Genomic DNA, 20,683 nt, shown 5'->3' with positions numbered 1-20,683 from the left:
GTCGGGAAATACATCAGATCCTGCACTGCCTACGCCATTACCAAACCAAACATCAAGAAGAAAGGCCTCTATATTTCACTGCCTACGCCATTGCCAAACCGACCATCAAGAAGAAAGGCCTCTATACTTCACTGCCTACCCCTAGTCGACCTTGGGATTCCATCTCCATGGATTACATGTCGAGCCTTCCTTCTACTAAGCATGGAAACGACTGTGTTTTTTGTGGTCGTCAACAGATTCTCGAAGATGGCCATTATGGCAGCCTGCAAGAAGAATATCACAGCAGAAGCCATGATCCAGGTGGATGTTGGTGGCCACCCACCAACCCATTTGGACCCCCACAACTGTCTCTTTCAGTCTTTTCAGTTTCCTTAATTGTAGCACAACTTACTATTTTTAGCAGTTTTTCGGGTCCTGAACTTCCGGAGCCGTTTTGAGGCCCTAAACGACGTTTTTTTGGGAATCTGGAAGCAACATGGGTCCATGGACCGATGTTGCCCTTCCCAAAGTGGTAGTACTCGGATAGATCTTTCTAACGAGCTATCGTACGCGTCAAACGGAGATCGTATGCCAAAGTTACGACCCCGGGAAATTGATGTACCAATTTACCCAAACGGGGCCCACAATTTGGCGTTTCATCTTCTAGGGTTAGGTTTCGGGATGTGAAGGGTTTTTCATTGTTTCTCAACAATAAATAGGCCTTCGAGCCTCATTGTAACACAGTTCGGAACAGTTCAGAGGCATGTAGCCACCACATCTCTTCTCAGAGATAAGCTACCATCGCCCTAGCTGGTTTCTTTCCATTTCTGTTTGTAAGCATATTTCAGTATTTTACAGTAATGAAATGAAGTATTATTTCCGCTGCATCTTTGTGTATATGGTTATCGCATCTCTGTATTTATGGTTATCTCTGTAATCTATTGCGTTCCTGTTTAAATCCGGATCAGTGGTATCAGAGCGGTCTGCTTTTTCTCTGTTTTTCTTTGCATGTCCCCAACGAGGTCGGGATATAAGGAGTTAGGGCTTGAACTGGTCGAACCTTTGCAAGACCAGCCTCGCAAATCCCGACGGCCTCCCATGGCGGATGAGAAGAAAGACGAGGGGGCAAGAGATCCTATCAAAATCTTGCTCGAAGAAGCACTCGAGCGGCAAAGGAACGCGATGATGGATAGCTTTGCGCAGATCCTTCAGCGGCTACCCAGAGGTGACGCATCGGCTTCCAACAGCGACTCTGGAAACACCACGCCGTTTAAGGTACAAGTTAATTTTGAAATCCCCATCTTCGAGGGTCAAATAGATGCAGATGCCGTAGATAAATGGTTAAATCTGCTCGATGGGTATTTTTCTGTTCATGAATTTTCAAGTCGGGAAAAGATTGTTTTCGCTCTTCTCAAAGCAGCCCCCCACGTCAAGGACTGGTGGGAAACCTACTGCGAACAGAAGGATGAAAGTACAGGCTCACTATTTTCAGCCGCACCCACTTGGAATGACTTCCGAGATGCCATCAAGGAGCAATACTACCCTGTCGGAAGCTATGAGGACAAATACATCAAATGGACCACACTGCGGCAGGGACGAGACCAAGATGTGCCGGAGTTCACAAACATTTTTCATACCCTTCGCACACAGTTGGGTATCAAAGATTCTGAGCTGCATCTGGTACTCAAATACCGCGGGTGCCTACACAGATACATCCAGGAAGAGATGGTCTTCTTGAACATCTCCTCACTCGGCACAGCATACCGATACGCTGTCAAAATCGAGCAAAAGTTCAAACAGAAGAAGCGAGACTTTGGATCTGCAAATCCGAAGCCCAAAGGACAAAGCCAAGGCGGGGTGACCCAAGACAACCCGTCGAAGCCGCAAGAAAAGAACAACACCACGAAGCCGAAGAAGGACACAGGAAAGTGGTGTGAGTTCCACAAGAGTCCCACTCATAACACAAGTGAGTGTCGGACCAAGCAGTCACTGGTGGCTGAGTTGAAGGCTTCCGAATCAGATGCATGTTCCGACCCTGAGCCAGAACCCGACAAGGGGAATGGTAAAGGGAAGCAGATCATTGATGCGGATCCCAGTGCCACTGTTGCCACCGCCAAGATCCAGAAAGATGAGCCCGAAAATCCAGAAGAGGGGGAGCGCCTTTTCCACTCACAGATGTGGGTGAAGGGTTCGCCGCTGCAATTCATTGTCGACAGTGGCAGCCAAAAGAACCTCATTTCAGCAGAGGTCGTGAAGCGGTTGGGCCTACCGACTACACCGCACCCGCAGCCGTACAGTATCGGGTGGCTTCATGAAGGACGAGATCTGAAAGTTCGCCAGCAGTGCCGCCTTCCCTACAGCATCAAACCCTTCACAGATGAGGTATTGTGTGATGTTACACCTCTAGATGTTTGTGATGTATTATTAGGCCAACCATACTTGTGGAGGAGACATGCTGTGTATGAGTCAAGGCCTCGTGCTGTCATTATTTCTTTGAGTGATTCATTATACAGGATACCAGAGGTAGCCCCACCTTCTGCCACATCTTTGATCACTAACAAGAAAGGCAGCAAGCTCATCTCCCAGACCAGGAAATTCATCTGTATGGGGAAGATCGTTGCTACATCCATGGCCCCCGCGAAAGATTCCTCCACGCAGCAGCAACAAAGGGATACGGTCATGACAAAACACAGGAACAACTTCTCCTCACCCACATGGGTACCACACAAGTTTCAGGTGGGCAACAAAGTCTGGTTGCCTCGACAAAAATAACGTCTTACCAGAACCCATCAGAAGCTCAGACCACTCCGACATGGTCCTTACAGCAGTACCAAGGCTATGGGGAACAATGCTTTGGAGCACAGCATTCCTCCATTCTTTCGCCTGCACCAAATGTTCAATGTGGACCATCGGCGACCATGCTTCCCACCATCACTGGACACATCAGAGATTGCAGGACAAGTTCAGCAGATGGAGGAACTCAACGCAATGGGGACCATTGCTTCCTAAGGGGGGAGGAATGATCCAGGTGGATGTTGGTGGCCACCCACCAACCCATTTGGACCCCCACAACTGTCTCTTTCAGTGTTTTCAGTTTCCTTAATTGTAGCACAACTTACTATTTTTAGCAGTTTTTCGGGTCCTGAACTTCCGGAGCCGTTTTGAGGCCCTAAACGACGTTTTTTTGGGAATCTGGGGGCAACATTGGTCCATGGACCGATGTTGCCCTTCCCAAAGTGGTAGTACTCGGATAGATCTTTCTAACGAGCTATCGTACGCGTCAAACGGAGATCGTATGCCAAAGTTACGACCCCGGGAAATTGATGTACCAATTTACCCAAACGGGGCCCACAATTTGGCGTTTCATCTTCTAGGGTTAGGTTTCGGGATGTGAAGGGTTTTTCATTGTTTCTCAACAATAAATAGGCCTTCGAGCCTCATTGTAACACAGTTCGGAACAGTTCAGAGGCATGTAGCCACCACATCTCTTCTCAGAGATAAGCTACCATCGCCCTAGCTGGTTTCTTTCCATTTCTGTTTGTAAGCATATTTCAATATTTTACAGTAATGAAATGAAGTATTATTTCCGCTGCATCTTTGTGTATATGGTTATCGCATCTCTGTATTTATGGTTATCTCTGTAATCTATTGCGTTCCTGTTTAAATCCGGATCAAGCCACTACTAAACTCTTCTTTGAACGAGTGTGGGTACACTTTGGGATCCCATAGTCTATCATCTCAAATCGGGACAGCAGGTTCCTTAGTACATTTTGGTCCAGTGTCTGGTCGATTCTGGACACCAAGCTCACTAAGTCCATAGCTTTCCATCCCCAAACTGATGGCAAGATAGAGGTCATCAATAGGATGATCGTACACATTCTGTGCATGTACAACTCAAAGCATCCACGCACATGGGATGAGAGCCTCCCCTATGTTCAGCACAGCTATAACCGGGCTCTCCACAGCTCGACTGACCACAGCCCTTTTTAGGTGGGCTTGGGATTCCAGCCACTATGTCCCATTGATGTGGCCATGCCATTTGCAGCTACTCAAGCAGATTCGGCTCATGTCCAATCCGAAACCGATAAGGCAAACAACTTCATTGAGCACATCCAACATATTCGCCAGCAGGTCCACGACATTCTGGAGAAATCAAATGCCAAGTACAAGCAGCGACATGATCAACATCGGGTGCCACACAAGTTTCAGGTGGGCGACAAAGTCTGGTTACATTTGCAAAAGGAACACCTTACCGGAGCTTATCGGAAACTCAGACCACTCTGATATGGTCCTTACACCATTACCAAGGTTGTGGGAGACAATGCATTTGAGCTCAGCATTCCCCCATTCCTTGGCCTGCACCCAGTGTTCAATGTGGACCGCCTTCGACCATACTTCCCACCATTGCTAGACACATCAGACATTGCAGAACAGCTCATACCTACAGAGTTAAATCCAGATTGTATGGAACAAGCCACAATTGATCAGATCATGGACACACAGATCAAGAACACCCAACAACAGAGGATCAAACCGAGTTTTCAAAGCAGGCCAACTCCTTCACCAGGGCAAGTGGCTCACCAGGGAGCAAGTTCAGCAGAAGTTTCCTCGGCTCATGGAGGAACTCAACACAATGGGGACCATTGCTTCCTAAGGGGGGAGGAATGGTCCAGGTGGATATTGGTGGCCACCAGCCTATTTCACTTGGACCCCCACTAATGTTTCTTTCAGTTTTTCTATTTCCTTATTTGTAGCACAATTTACTATTTTTGGCAGTTTTTCGGGTCCTGAACTTCCGCAGCCGTTTTGAGGCCCTAAACGACGTTTTTTGGGAAAACCAGGAGCAACATGGGTTGTAGATCGATGTTGCTCTCTTAAAAGTTGTAGTCCTCAGATAGATCTTTCTAGCGAAGTATTGTGCGCGTCAAACAGAGATCGTATGCCAAAGTTACGACCCCGGGAAGTTGATGTACCAATTTACCCAAACGGGGCCCATAGTTTGGCATTTCATCTCCTAGGGTTAGGTTTTTGGATGTTTAGGGTTTTCCATTGTTTCTCAATAATAAATAGGCCTTGGAGCCTCATTAGAACACATTTGAGAGGCATGTAGCCGCCACATCTCTTCTCAAAGATAAGCTACCATCGCCTGAGCTAGCCTTATTTCCATTTTGTTTGTAAGCATATTTCAGTATTTGATATTAATGAAATGAAGTGTTATTTCTACTACATCTTTGTATTTATGGTTATATCTGTAATTTGTTGCATTCCTGATTAAATCCGGATCAGTGACCCAGGTTGTTCCCCTTCACCCCCTTCTTTGTTCCATCATTGTATCACATGCCACCACCATTTGAAGGATGTACCATGAACATATCACCCCCTTTAGAAGCAGAAACCACCTAATAGGATGATTGGTTAACCCCCCTTGGAGCTTGGAGACATTAGCACATACCAAAGCCCATTATGGAAGGGCATGCCATTATGAAGTGCCCACTTGTTTTCCATGGTTTGTAAATTCTTTTACTTGATTTCTTTAATGACTTGATATGCTGGAAGGTACAGGGATGCATTGGATCTTATGCAAGATTGCAGATGGTCTCCATTTAGGGTTTGGTCTCCCTATACGAGGTCCTAACCCTCCAGAGGGCTACATTAGCACATGTAGGGTGTGTGTAGAGAGCCATAGGCCTCCACAACAACATGTACCATTCCATGGATCCCAAAGTCATTCAGAGATCGCTTATGGTTCACCGATTGGACGAAGAAGATGCACCTGGTTCACCATGCCCAGCGAGTCCCACAATTACATTATGCACTTGGCAGATGATCCAGGACTTGTATGATAATGTGGCATCATCTATACTATCACCCGATCCCTTGCAGATGGTCTACAAGCATCTTTGATTTGTTTGGAGACCCATGAGGACACTTGTGTGCCCCCACAACCATTTGTGAGCACCACCAGTTTACTACTTGGAGAACAAGGGGCCACCCCCTCCCTTGTCCACTGCTTTTCGGAGTCATGTTTCACATTATGGCACCTATGGACTTCATTAGGGCTCCTCCAAGGCCCAATGACATGTATTATTGATCATTCAACCTCTTGAAAGGCTTATTCTTTTGATTTTGGGCTAGTTTGGTGGGCTTGTCACCAAAAGTTATTTATCTTGTACACTATTTTATTTTAGGGGCTCAATTAGGCCTCATTAAGCAAATCAAATTCATTTGGACATGTATAAATACAAGTGATGTGATTTCATTTTAGCATCATCACTTGGTTTGGACTTGTATCTCTCAAGAGATTTTCGCGATCATTCTTGGTGGACAAAATTTTGGAGCATGGAATGAATTTTGATGTTTGGATCATTTTCTCTTGTCTTGGAGCTTCTTGATTAGAAAAATTTTGATGGTTGGATATACTCTTATACATGTAAGTGCAATTTTATGTTATTCTTTCTTCCTATTTTGTCACATACATTGTTGTTGGGATTTCGCTATACGAGAGCTAATTTACTGCATCCATTTATGCTAAGTTGTGGAAATTTGTTTCTAGATAGTGTTGCTTCATGTATGGGCCATGTAGAATGAATGAATGTTCCTAGGTATGTTTCATGGTTAAAATGCATCTTGGCAAGTCATCTATTTTGCAAAACGAAGTATAAAGTCTTTGAAGTTGCTTCTCTGCCACCCTAATGCTAAGCGAAGCTGTCTTTGAGGCTTCCTTGACCTAGAAAACCAAAATTCATAATTATAATTCTTCTTGACTCCAATCTCCCCAAAGGATCACCTTAAAACCTAACTTTCCTCTCACCTTCTTCCCTTTTCTAGGCCTAGTCCCATTAGGTCTCCTAGGGCATCACTTTCTTGCAAACCACTCACCCAAAAAATTTGATCTCTTGCCTCCTATTGTGTTGGTGTGGCTCCTAGGTCTCCTCCAAATTTGAGGGAATTTTGACGGTGGGATTGTGAGATATCCCAAGCCCTAGCCTTGTGATCAAATCTTGCCCTTGGTTACTTTGGACTAGTAGCCTCATTGGGATCATCATATTGCCTTTATTAGAAATTCTTTCTTTGATCCCTTTCTCTTCCCTAGTTGGGTCAAGTACATCGTTGGTTTCCAAATCCCATTACCTTGACCTATCCAGGGGTCCACTTGGTCCCGTGTGGTCCCATTTCCTATCAAAGTTTATCCTTCAAAAACCACTTGGGAAACCAAGTTCCATAAGGATTTTAGGGATTAGGAAGCTCCTTTGCAAGTCATATTCCTTAAACCTAGCCCTCAAATCCTCATCAACCCCTCCTAGAGAACCCTACACCTTGCTTAAAAAGCAAGCAAGCCCTAATTTTGAGTTTCTCCTGGGAAAGGGTTATTGGAATCACTTCCTATCCATTTCATTGATCTATCCTTCATAGGTGATTCCCTATATGTACCAGGTCTCCTCCCATCGGTGAAAGTCCATAAAGAGTAGGGAGCTTTAGTTGTGGTGATAGTGGGCTATAGCTCCATTGTTGCTATTGACCTAGCAAGTGCCCCTTTAGGACCCCTGCTAGTTTGAGCAGTAACGGACCATATTGAAGTGTTTTGGGGAATTTACTAGAGACATCCAAAGTATAATTTCATGTTCCTTTTCTCTTCCTTGTCCACCGTTGATCCTGCTCTGTGAATCTGTTACAAAATCAACTATGCCCAAATCAAGAATCTGCTTTGCGAAAATGTTGATCTGCTCACCTACTGCCTATTGGAATTGCTCCAAGGTAATTCAAATTTTTCCTGCAACCTTCTATTGGAAAATCGAACCCTCTGCCCAACAACTCGCACTGCCTGGCTGAATCTGCGCAAATCTGGAAAATAATCTACCATACTCCCTTTGAATCAGCATGAATTCTTCGTTCCACCTCTGAGCTTCTGATCTTATCAACTCTACTCTAGTACCATGTGAAATTTTGCTTAAATTGCAGCAACTGGAAATTCATTCTTCTCACTGATTAATTTTGTAGTTTATTTGCTATAGTAAACAATGAATAAATCACACTGCAATTCTTCACAAATAAAAGCGTTGCAGAAAATAAACAACTGAGAAATATAGATGCACTCACAAATTAAATTTGACACAATTATTTTGGACAAATGTCCCTGGAAAAATCCAATGTAGGAAAATTGGTGAAGCAGATGAGAGTTTTATTATCATGCATCAGTGAAATAATCTGCACACACTCTATGGATGCCCAACTAGCTATCCAATCAGCAAATATCTAACAAAAATAATTAGAGAGAAAATTCTCTCACTCCACAAGCAATCTCGACCTTTGGCTCCCTCTGAAATCTGGTTGTCCAACCCTTGTGCAGGCCCTTCTGCGCAGACCCTCACACATGTGGCTCAGATCAGCCACAAATCAAGTCGTCATCCCTGTCTCTGCTGATGGAAGTCTCTCCGGACCTCTAGAAGACTTTCCCAGCCTCTGGACGCTGAATCGACCTCCCTTTCAGCTAAATCGAATAGCTCTGTTGAAGCCACTGCACAGCGTCACTATGGAATACTTTTGTCACTTGTTGTTGCCTCTCTGGAACTGGAATCTCCCCCAAAATCATTGTCTTTGCCCCTCACTGACACTGCTTTCCCTCTGGCTCAAACTCCTCTTCCCTACTTAGTTGTTTCTACTGGATAACTCGATCTGCCAAGGAAAACTGATCTCAAGTGTCTCTGGTATGTTTCACTCCAATCCCATCGACCTCCTCTTATAATCTCCCGTTGGCTCACCAACAGCCATGATTAAATCCTCATCAGCGACTAAGATCATCTCTAAGTCGATCCATGTGAGTTTCTAGAGAGTTCTCACCTTCCTCAATTAATTCTTGTTAATTAATCACTTTTCCTAAGTTAGACTTGGGAAATATTTAATTATTGACTAATTAACTTAATTGAGCCATCTCTAGGTGTTTTCTCCTCAAAAAAAAATTGGGTTCTGGAGTTCTTATGATTCTAAGCCTTTCTAACCAAAGTCAAGACTAGAACACCTGTCCGATGCTACCCAACCATCAAAAAGTAACAGGAAAGGGACCCTTGCTTGAAGTATTAAATTACCCTTAACATTCAAGTTCAATTCACTTAGATGCATCATTGATCTTAGTCCTTGATGGATGGTTGCTTTCACTAGAATCCTTGTTGTTTTCTGTCAGGTGATTCAGCAGCCCAAGCCTTAGGCAACCACTCCATAAGTACCCAAGCCTTTAAAAGGAGCATTAGCCACACAAGTGTCACATTGAGAGTTTGAAGCCTCCTAGCAACTTTAGCAAATGACACATGTCCCAGAGCATCTCCAAGACCCAAGACGTTGGTGGACTTTGACCTAGATTTGAGGATTCTTCAGGATGACACCATGGGACCCAGCATGCCTCCAGGTTGGCCTTGACACAACTTCATGGGCAGGAGCTGATTCAAAGCCCGGGTGAGGATGATCTCACATTGAGAGACTAGGGAAGGCTCTTTTCCCCAGAAGAAGTCTTAACGTTGGAATGAAGGAGGCCCTGTTTGACAAATGGAGACCCATGGAAACCACTTTATGGCACCCCAACTGGATCTTGGGACCCCACAGGAGATAGTGAGGTGAATTTGAGGGTCAACCCTCAAATTTTGGATCCTACAAGCATCTAGACACTCTTGGACACCTCATCATCCTTGGACATGGCATTTGGAGCATTAATTGTGGATGACATCAGCAATAGAGGAAGCCATGGCTCACACGTCAAGGAAAATTAGACTTATTTCATTGTGAGCTAATGGGTTGGCTTGTAACCCAAGGTCATTTAGTGCTTTATAAACATAATTACTAGCCATAATCCTCATACAAATAGAGGATAGGTATATCTCACTTGTCCATCATCAGTTATGACTATTTTGGCCCTCTTAGAGAATTTAGCCTAGTTGAATTGTGACTTGTATCTTGTAGACATGTGATCTATAGTGGATTTTTGCTATTGAAACTTTTTCTTTGGCTTTGGAGATGTCATTTTGGAGCAATAAAGGCTTTGTTCATGCATTCAATATTGTAAGTGTACCTTGGATTTGATATTTACTTTTTGTGTCTAATGTATGGAATGGTTAATTATCTAGGGTTTCTATTATGCTAGTTATTGTTGAAAATCATTCTATAATTCTAGATGATAGTGTTGCGTGCATTGCTCACTTACAAAATGTGGATGACAATCCCATGAGTGAATCTTTCAACTAGCTCTTGTTGATTTTTCGAGTGCAAAATATACTAGCACTTATTTTTGAAACTTTATAATTACTTCCAATGATGTAGACGATTATTTAGCACTTCAATGTATCATTAAGCAATTACACATTCAGAAATTCAACCATAAGAACAATGAAGAAGTAGAGATCACAATGCACAAGAGAAACACATGATTTTTACCCTAGGAAAACCCACTTGGGGGAAAAACCCAACAACCTTCTTCTTAGAGAAATATTCAGTTCAACGAGAGATACATCAAAGTCAAAGCCTATGGTCCACTACTCAACAAGATGCCTTCACAAGACTACCAACAAGGTGTCAAGTCTAACCTTTTCACTTGTTCACCAATATTCAACTTGAGCAACTTCACTAGACTTCATTAGGGCTAGATCACAAGTCCTTCTTCACAAGGGCTCATTTTGATTCATCATAGAAAAATTTGGTTTGTTCATCACAGAGAAACTTGGATCATCATCATAGAGTAGGCTAGGATCATCATCAAAGACACGATCATCACAGAACTCGGATCTTCTCACAAAAATCGGATTATTTCAAAACAGAAATAGAACCATTACAAATATTGGATCTTCTCATAGAACTATTCTTTCTCAGGAATCTCGAACTAGCTTTCTTCTCCTTAATCTCAGCCTCCTTGTCTTCATAGATTGCAAAGATATGATACTTGAGATCATGGATGCAAACTGCTTGAGAGGGAGGACGAGTGTCTCATCTCCTTTATATAGTCATCAATGAAGTCGAATGGGTGCCATAATGCGCTAAGCCGACTTGAACGCATGAGAGGTCGACTTGACATCTTGTGGTGTCTAGATTCCAAATTTGAAAATTCAAATTTCCGCTTTTGATAAGGTCATGAAGAACATGCCTTATAATATTTTCTTTTGACTCTAAAATCAATAAGTATTTTCTTTTGTTGTAAGCATGAAGAACATGCTTCAAATAATTTTTCTTTCATCACAAACATGATTTATATTTTATCATTGCAATTACAAATTGTACATTATAAAGACCAACCATAGCTACAAAATTCAACAACTCTCCCCATTGACTTTGCTCCCTCACAAAAGTGATAGTTAGGGTTTTGAAATCTAAGGTTTCATTATTCCCTTACTCCTTGCTAAGATCTAACAAATTTTACATTCCCATAGACTCCATCACCCACGAACAAGGCATTGGCCTTGGTCACTTTGTTGGTCATCCATAAGACTTACACCAAAATCTCATTTTCTCCTCTAAAATCTTATTTTGACCCCTCAAGGATAAGCCACTAGCTAGGGCTTAGGCATGAATCTCAACTAGGGTTGAAATCATTGGCCTTTGGGAGGATTCAACACTTGTCGAAAAAGTGATTGCCTCAAAATCAACTCCTTTAGTCACTTATCCATCTATATTTGGGCTAAAATCTTATCCCCTAGATTAGGAGGTAGTGGTTGTGGTTGGGGGGCAGGGATTTTCAAAAAGCACTATAATTTAATATTGAAGTCAAAGTACTTAGCGAAAGCACACATTTTCACATCAATTGTAATTGTGAAGGAATAAGCTTAAAATACTTATATTTAAAATAACAAAAAAGAAAGAACCCAAAAAATGAGATAATTTTGAGTGAAACAGGAACAGCTCCATCGAAGCAATTGCTATGGTGTGTCTTATAAGGTATCTAAAAAAAACTGAGCAAATGGGAGTAGGTAGATGGCTGAAAGTTATCTTCAATGAAGGCATGAGTGAAAAAAAGAAATCATGGATGAGACAAAACAACAAATGGATGCAAAAATGGAATATTTACCTCAATGCATGTCCCACAAATAGCAAGGAGTTAAAGAATTTTGTTATGGAGAAGTTTCGTAAGCGTATATGGAGAAAAGAGTTGGGTAGAAAGAAGAAGTACTATGTTCAGGAATTCAACCACACTTGTGATCTCCAACAAAAAAAATACATTGGAGCTAACATTCCGTGGAGAGAAAAGATTCTTATTGCTCAATTAAGAACTAACTCACATCAACTTCGGTGTGAAACAAGACAGTGGAAAAACTGGTGTGTACTTTTTGCACTTATGGGGCAGTGGAATCGGAAAAGCATTTCACTTTGGAATGTGATGCTGTTAGAGACATCATGAATAGTTATAGCAGTATGTTAGCATCAATTTCTTGGCATTGTCTTTTCAATGAGGGGATTGTTAGAAGGTTGGGTCAGCTCAGCATCAATTTGAGTAAGAAAAAGGCTGAATTTCCAAAGGCAAAAAACAAAAACGCTGATAGTCCCAAAGACTATTTTTAGTCTCGTAGACGTTAAAATATCATTCATTCATATAACACAACTTTAAAAAAAAAAACAACAACAAAACAAAAACAAACAAACAAACACATATTTTTCAACTCTTTTATTGTCATTGTTCACAAATAGATCAACAATGTTAATGCTAAGAAAGCCCTTGAGGTATTAATAATATTCTAGTTATTTATACGTAAACATGCGAACTTCCCCTTCAACATTTTATCTTTAAATGCAGACTTTAATGCAATAGTTATACCTACAGAGACGATCAAATATTGTAAAATTATTTACAAGGTATAAAATTATAAATGAAAAGTAGTTTTGTTGACTAGCCCTATATGAAATTCTTGTAAAAATTTGCAATGATCAAATACTTCAACGATGATGGGTAAGATTTTCAAATTGTTTTTCCATGTAGGTTAATTTTTTTAAATGGTACTTCTATGAAAAGCAAAGGAACCTTCGAAGGGCCTTAAAAAGGCTGTAAATTTTACCCATAAACTCAATGGAAGAGGGAGTATAGCCTGGCAGGTAAAGAGTCATATTTTCCAATAGAAAGGAAAATATATCCTACAGGTAAAGGATCATATTTTTCACATTCATTTCCAGACCGGAAACCAATACTGCACAAACCAAGCCAAAGCTCCTTTTGTTATATTGATGTATAAGAATTCAATATCAAGATCCATTCCTTTATATATTAAAAAGACCGAATTCAAAGTTCCTTTCCCGTTACATTTTTTCATGTTGATTTGGAGCTACTGAATCCCAGGAAAAAAACATAACTCCATGATTGATAGGCACCTGCATTCTCACCATGGAAATCCACACTAATAACTTACAAATGATCGATCATCACGGTCCGGTTGCTTATGACTTGTGGACAAACTGAGGGTTTTTTTCTTAATTGAACTGGCAAAGCTAAAGTCTCAAAGAAAACTCCATGTTTAGTAGGCACCCACTTTCTCATTTGGCTTGCAAGACCGTACCAGTGATCATTTTTTTTTTTAAACCCAGAACTTATAAGTGTTTTAATTCACATTTAATAGACATAAATTAAACAAAACTAGACCAGAAAATCCGTGGGTTTGTGTTTTATAACCCAAACGAAACCTCGTGATTTCTTATTGATCAGAAAGAACCAGAACTGAAACTTGTGATTGCTCGTTGCTCGCAAAACACACCCAATTGGAAAATTTTCAATTTGACAGCTATTTTGAATGACCCACCCACATCACCAAATCCAAAAATCAGAAGAATTCCTGAAAAACTCACCAGTGTCAACCACATGGGCTTCCACATAATCACCATCATTCTCATCCCATTGATTTGAGCGACCACGGGAGGAATTATCAGAGGAAGAGGAGGAGCTGTTACAAAGCACCACCAGCCTTTGTTGTGATTGAGATTGACCCTTCTTTTTGCTACCCTCAAATGAATTCCACAGATTTTCATAATTCTTTGAACAAATGCTTAGAGAAATTAAAGTTTTGCCGGTGGTTATAGTTGGGCTTGAGCTTGGACTCTTCCCATGGCGAAGGGATGCACCGCCACCTAACAAGGGAGAAGAAGCAGCCAGGGAATGTCTCAGCATTCTGCCCTCTGATGTTACTTCACTCAATTGCAGAACTGCGAAGAAGAGATTGGAGGATATGTGCAAGAATTATGATGATCAAACTGCGGACACCTTCAAACAGGATCCATCCATATTCTCATATTCCCGGGACTTGTTAATAGAGGAATGGTATATTTTTGTCATCACGAAACAAATTATTGTAGTATAAGTAATTATTCATTCCCCGTGTGTATTCCATGCTTATCTTTGGAGTTATCTTTGGAGCAAGGCCACGAATAATATTTATAAATTTCCTGACGTTGCAATTTGGATAAGCCGCGATCACTTTATGCTCATAATACTTTCTATTTATAAATTTCCCGACGTTGCAATTTGGATAAGCTGCGGTTACTTATGATTAAAAATTATTTTAACATTTACCATGTTAAAGATAAGTTATGGAACAGATTGCTTCTTCATCTGCTTGATGTATTCGGTTTTTTTTGTGAAGATTCAAAATAAATGCTCTTAGCTTCCCGACAAACCCCTCGCTAAATAGATTATCCCAAGAGCTAGTTGCCAACATATCTGCATAACTTTCCCTGTTGTCTTTGAAGGCCTCACATTTTAAAATGAAATGTTTTTCTGTTTCCACTTTTCGAAGAACAAAAAATGCATACCCTTTCCTCCCACACTTCCTTTGACCTTTTCTAGCGTCTTGTTTCACAACCGAGTTGATGAGAATTAGCCCTTAACTGAACAATAAGAATTTTGGTTCTCCAAGAGATATTGGCCTCGATGTATGCTTTTGGTTGATGATTATGAGTGGGATTAAACACTTCAATATGGTAATTTTTCTTTCTTCCTAGCTCCTTATCCCAAACACATTTGTGGAACTTTTCCTTAACAAAATCTTTTATCTCTTTGTGGTTTATGGGACACGCGTTCAAGCAAATACCCCATTTACTAAACCATTTGTTATTTTGTTGCATCCAAGTTTTTTTGCTCTTGCACAATCTATCATTAAAGACAACCTTAGGCCATCTACCCTCTTTCATTTGCTCAATTTTTTTTAAATATCTTATGACTTGCACCATAGCAATTGCTTCAATAGAAGCAATCCCTGTTTCACTTAACAAGATATCATAAGGAACTGCACTTTTATTCTTAAATTTGTTTGTAATCAAACACTTCTGAATTTTCTCAATTTGTCTCCACTGCATGTCGGAGGTACTGCTAGCCCACAGTTCACAACCATAGAGAATCACCGGAATCAGTAGAAGCCCAAAAAGAGTTTGAATGGTTTTCCAGTCCCATAACTCTGCCTCTCTACACCTATTTTGAAAAGCATAAAATGTTTTCCAACCCCCCAAAGTTCTTTTCTTTCTACAACCTTTCCAGCTTAGATTTTTGTTGAAGTCAATTCCAAGGTATTTGTAATCTGCAACTTCTTCCAGAATGTTGCCTTCAAAGTAGAACTTACGCTGGTTATGTTTTCTTTTCTTAGAGAAGACCACTACTTTCGTTTCGCTGATATTGGCTTGCATCTCCACACTTCTACAAAAATGTTCAAGGGATAGTAAGTGCTCTTGCAAACCAAGAGCCGATTTAGCAATCAAAATAAGGTCATCTGCATACAAAAGAAGCCTTATAACAAACTTGCACAAAAATACCATCACCCCCTTGTGAATTTAACCACTCCTCAAGCTTGTCAATATATAAACCAGGTTAAAAGGAGAAAGTTTTCAATTTCATTTGGCCATGTTTTTCAAAGAAAGTACTTGAACTTATATCATTTTGCTATGGCTCATTAAAGTTTATCCAGAGGGAGATAACCTCTCCTTACATTACATTCTGTTATTAAAAAGAAGAGAAGTAAAAATGAGAAAAGTTTCTTATGGAAAGGAAGAGAAGTAAAAATAGTAAGGCCTCTTATCAAAGGACTAGTTATTAAAAGAAGAAAAGTAAAAATGAGAAAAGTTAAAGTTTTTATTAGTTTATATTGTTAAAACAAAAAAATTGAACTTAAATTATTTTAGTAATGGTATAATGTGTTGTTTACGGGTAGTTTATTTGGCGATTACTTTGATAATGAAGTGTTATATTTCATGAGATTACAGGTTCAAACCCTCGTGGGTTAACCAACTAAAAAAAATAGTATAATGTGTTTCCCCAATTGGAGTCTTGGGAGTTGGGACATAGACAATCACAACCAGAGCAAGAGGTAGCAGCAACCAACCAACCATCACGACTATGCAGGTTCAGGTCTAGCGAGTTGATCAACATTAGATAATTATCTATATATCCAATTCCTTTGGTTTTGCTAGTTCCTTCTTTGGTTCTACTTTTTATTCTTGGGTGTTGACCTGTAATGTACTAAGCTCAACAGGGGTGAGTTATGGATTGAATTTTGTAGACTCCCAATGGTTGTTGGACCCTACCATAAGTTTATTAGTTGCCCTTCCTCATTAGTTGTTTTCCTCTAGAATTTGTTGCAAACCTCAGGCAATCTAGGATTCTCTAGGTTTTACTTTTATTTGGCCTTCTCATTTCCAATCCCTTGGGTTTATGGGCATTGTGGGAGAAAAATCTATCATGGCCATTGTTTATCCGGTGCAGTATACCCCATCAGCAAATTATCAAGCCCAAGCCCAAGATGCCGCAACCATTTTACACTTCGCTACTCCCCCTAAAATTCAAGAGTAAATTAGTTGGCTTGAAGCATTGACCACCAGTGAATGACAAGCTTACTCTGATTCAGAAATTCAAGCTAAGGTAGCCAATTGGATTCTTGACCCAAGACATACCAGGTGAAGACCAAGTTAATACCTAACTATATCACCCTTCATTGGTAGATGAAGACACTCCTAAGCAGGGTCCTTAAGGAGAATCATGAAGATCACAATGATATAATATCTTCTATTAATGAAATCAAGCAGGTGCACATTAACAACACTCATGTCTTGCTAGTTTGGATGCTCAGATTGCTCACCTTGAAATCCATTTACAATTTGCAAACTGAAACCCCTTGCACCAGCTGGAAAAAGCACTCAAGACCCTGCCCTAGTTACTTCTTCTAACTTTTGATGTTATGCTTTGCCACTTGGCAGTGGTTTTTTTACTTTCTATAGTCCAGTCTATGGTAATTGTCACAAGTTTATTAGTGTTAGTTATTATCATTTTGTATTATCTGAACTCTTGTCCATGATCAACAGATTTGGTTTCCCTTGAGGTGGATTGGGTATAGACATAGTATAAACAGTGATATTTTTGTTGTTGTATGAAGAGATTTTGAGGCAATAAAATTTAAATTTACAAAAGAAATTGCTCTTAAGGGTTAGCTCAGTTGGTCAAGGTCTCATTGCTAAAATCACCTTGCTATTGGAAGGTCAAAAGTTCAACACTCCTTGATCTCTTCAGGGTTAGGCTCATATTAGTTTTGTCGGGGGTGTGGTCACTTCATGTAGACCTACCCTTCAGGAAAAAAATCACAAAATAATAGTAATAATAATATAATGTGTTTAAAGTTTTTGGGATAGTTCACCTGATAAAGTATGTAAACATGTTATGTAAAATATTATGAGGTCTTTGATTCCATTTCTGGATTAACCTATGTCCACCACCTTAAAAGTAGGTATGGTGCGCTTATTGATTATAGTGATAGATTGTCACACTTGCTAATTCCACTAATCACAAATAAAAAAATAATATAATATATTTAAAATTTAATAACAATATAATTATGCACTACATATATAGCTAAATTAATTATGTAGATATATTTTATATATAAGAAGACTTTTATATGTATCAAATTAATTTTTAAATTAATAGAAGTATTTAGTTTTACACTATTTCTTCTATTTGTATATTAATTTGGCATACAATGATATTAAATAATCTGCTCCTTTTTGTATTGAGAAGGTATATAAAGAAATATAACTATTTTTCTTTTACATTTTCAAAAGATTTTTGGCAAGTTATTTGAGGATTCCACAAAAACTTCATAGATCCTCTCAATATCTCTAATTATGAGAATCTTCCTTTACAAAAACATAAATGCGATTCTTTAATAATAACAATAATTTATTCCTTTAAGAGCACACTAATATAATATGTGATCCAACTACAAAACTACAAGATTTAAAACTCAACAATATCATATTACTAACAATACATTTTTTTCTCTTTGATGGTGATTTAGGACTAGGCTTAAATACAAGGCCTCTCCTCATATTTCCAAAATCATAACACAATGCCCAAAACAAACAAAATCAATCCCTCACAATAGAGTGGTGGGATCAAGTTAAACATAAATGGCATTATAACTAGTAAATAGATTGGTGGGTCACATTAGGCCAATTAAGTTGTAATCAACAATTTACCTTATTTTATATTAATGTAAATGTTTAATTGTAAAAAATAATAATAAATTATATATATATATAATTTAATTTAATTCAAATTTATCCATTTTTATTAGTTTAGTTTTAAAGTTCCAAGTATTGAATTATTTTTTTATATTATATATATATATATATTAGTTTGAATTAGTTGGAATTGCATTTATGAGTTTCGTTTGAATTGTTTGGGATTGCATTTATGAGTTTAGTTGGATAGTTTGAGTTGTTTGGAATTGCATTTATGAGTTTAGTTGGAATTAGTTGGAATTGCATTTATGAATGGTTAAATATAATAATATCAATGTCTAAAGAGATTTTTGAGGCATTTAATTCATTTATGTATATAAAAATATAATTTAAATCATAAAAATTTGTGATCGAGCCAAAAATTGTATTATCAAATTCTAATAAAAAAATCTCAAAAAAATTTAATAATATGAAATAAAAATAATTTTTCTATTCCTTAAACTAGCAAACCCTATATATCAATTTAATATCTACATTGAAAATTAAAATTGCTGCTATTTATCAATACTAGAATTTGTGGAATTTTTAATTTATTATCAATACTATGGAATTTTTGGAATTTTTAATTTAAAAGCTATGAGACCAAAACAAAACACCGCGCTTTGAAGATTTAACTCGTGGAAACATACTTCATATGTTTTGGAATATCGTTAAAATATGCAATCAACTTTTAAAGTATCATGCTTCTTGTACATAATAGGTTATCTGGACAGTGGTTATTCAACTGCAATTGAAATTGTTTTTTGTAAAAGGCAATTAAATTGTTTTTTGTAAAAGGCAATTAAGTGGGGAAGCTCTACATGAATGTATCCGTCAAATTAAGATTTTTATTTTATTTTTTTCACAAATATTTTAATAATATGTTTGGCATGATCTATGAGGTGTATAACACTTTAATAATATGATTCTCATGTAAATTTATACGTTGTGAATTTAAAATTTAAAAAATATATATGTAATTTAAAATCAACAACCAATGTGAGATGTATTTTATAATTAAATATTTAAAAATTAGGTGTTTTATAATTTAGTAGAGGGTTGATGTTAATGTAAATGTTTAATATTTAACAAATTTAATTTAATGTCAATATCGGTTTTAATTGTATCAAGAAGTGCTCTACGATCTAGTATAGAGTAGATGTCAAGTGTAAATGTTCAACATTTAATATTTAACAAATTTAATCTAGTGTCAATGTCAACCCTAATTAATAGAAAATAAAATTTAAAAACTCTCCAGATTAGTATGGGAGAGATCCAGTATAGAGTAGATGTCAAGTGTAAATGTTCAACATTTAATATTTAACAAATTTAATCCAATGTCAATGTCAACCCTAATTAATAGAAAATTAAACACTAACTCGTAATTTTTAACATTTTGACTTAGTCAAATTACTTAAAAAAAAAGATAAAATAAAATTAAAAAACGAATGATTATAATTATTAATAAAAAAAAGTTTTATTCCATATAATCACATAAAAATAAGATAATAAAACAAGAAATAATAATATAAAAATAAAATGAATAAAAAAGTAAAATTATTTAACTAAAATTAAATAGTCAATTTACTCTCATGAAACTTTTTGACTCATAGTTTTCCCAACCCATCCTTTTTTCCCATGGTATTCTTCTCTAATCTAGCTTATAAAATAATTAAATAAAATAGTCAATTTACTAATGTAAACATTTTGACTCATCGATTTTCATAGCCCATGGTCTTTTCCCATGGTATGTAGTCTATTTAAAGGCATAAAATTCAAATGAATTTTCTACATTTAAAAATGACCAATTGTCAATATGTTTTGCAAAATTGAATCTTTTTGTGTGAGAGTTATATATAGACACGGAAAATTGCAAAGTGATTGAGGGATTAGAACCTTGAGTTGTAAATCTTACAGATGGCTATTATTAGTAAAGATAAGTCTTCCCCTACACAACATCAAAGTTTTCAAAACAAATTATGGAATCACATTTTAATGATTTTGATTCATGTGTTTGTAGTTCTTATGTCTAAAAATATATGCTTTATTTTTATATAGTTATCTATTATCTATTAATATATTTTAATTTTTGTATACAAATTATATTAGATAAACATATATATGGGATGGATATTACCAGCGGAGATCCATCTTAACCTGGAATCTATCAAGGGCAGAGAGGGATCAAATCTTTCGAGGAGCAAACCTTTCT

The 20,683-nt window shown here is 38.2% G+C and overlaps 1 protein-coding gene across 5 annotated transcripts in view; it reads right to left on the bottom strand.

Moving 5' to 3' along the window:
- The window catches only part of LOC149249082 (Wound-responsive family protein), a 239,986-nt gene extending 225,659 nt beyond the window's left edge, over positions 1–14,327 (bottom strand). For 3 of the 5 annotated variants that reach the window (XR_016266723.1, XR_016266722.1, XM_089458613.1), the window contains exon 1: positions 13,783–14,323. Coding sequence is in view for 2 of the 5 variants with exons in the window: in XM_089458613.1 (XP_089314739.1) it covers positions 13,783–14,101 (319 nt within the window). In the remaining 3 variants the exon portion in view is untranslated. Of the gene's footprint in view, positions 1–13,782 lie in introns of all 5 variants that reach the window. The other 2 variants (XR_016266724.1, XM_089458614.1) reach the window with 2 other exon arrangements.
- Between the last annotated feature and the right edge of the window lie 6,356 nt (positions 14,328–20,683).

This window comes from Pinus tabuliformis, chromosome 7 (genome assembly GCF_031772625.1).
Source record: "Pinus tabuliformis cultivar Carrire ecotype Pingquan chromosome 7, CPIR1, whole genome shotgun sequence".
Lineage (NCBI taxonomy): Eukaryota > Viridiplantae > Streptophyta > Pinopsida > Pinales > Pinaceae > Pinus > Pinus tabuliformis.
Note: the sequence above shows the minus strand (reverse complement) of the source record. Positions and strands in the feature narration are given on the sequence as shown.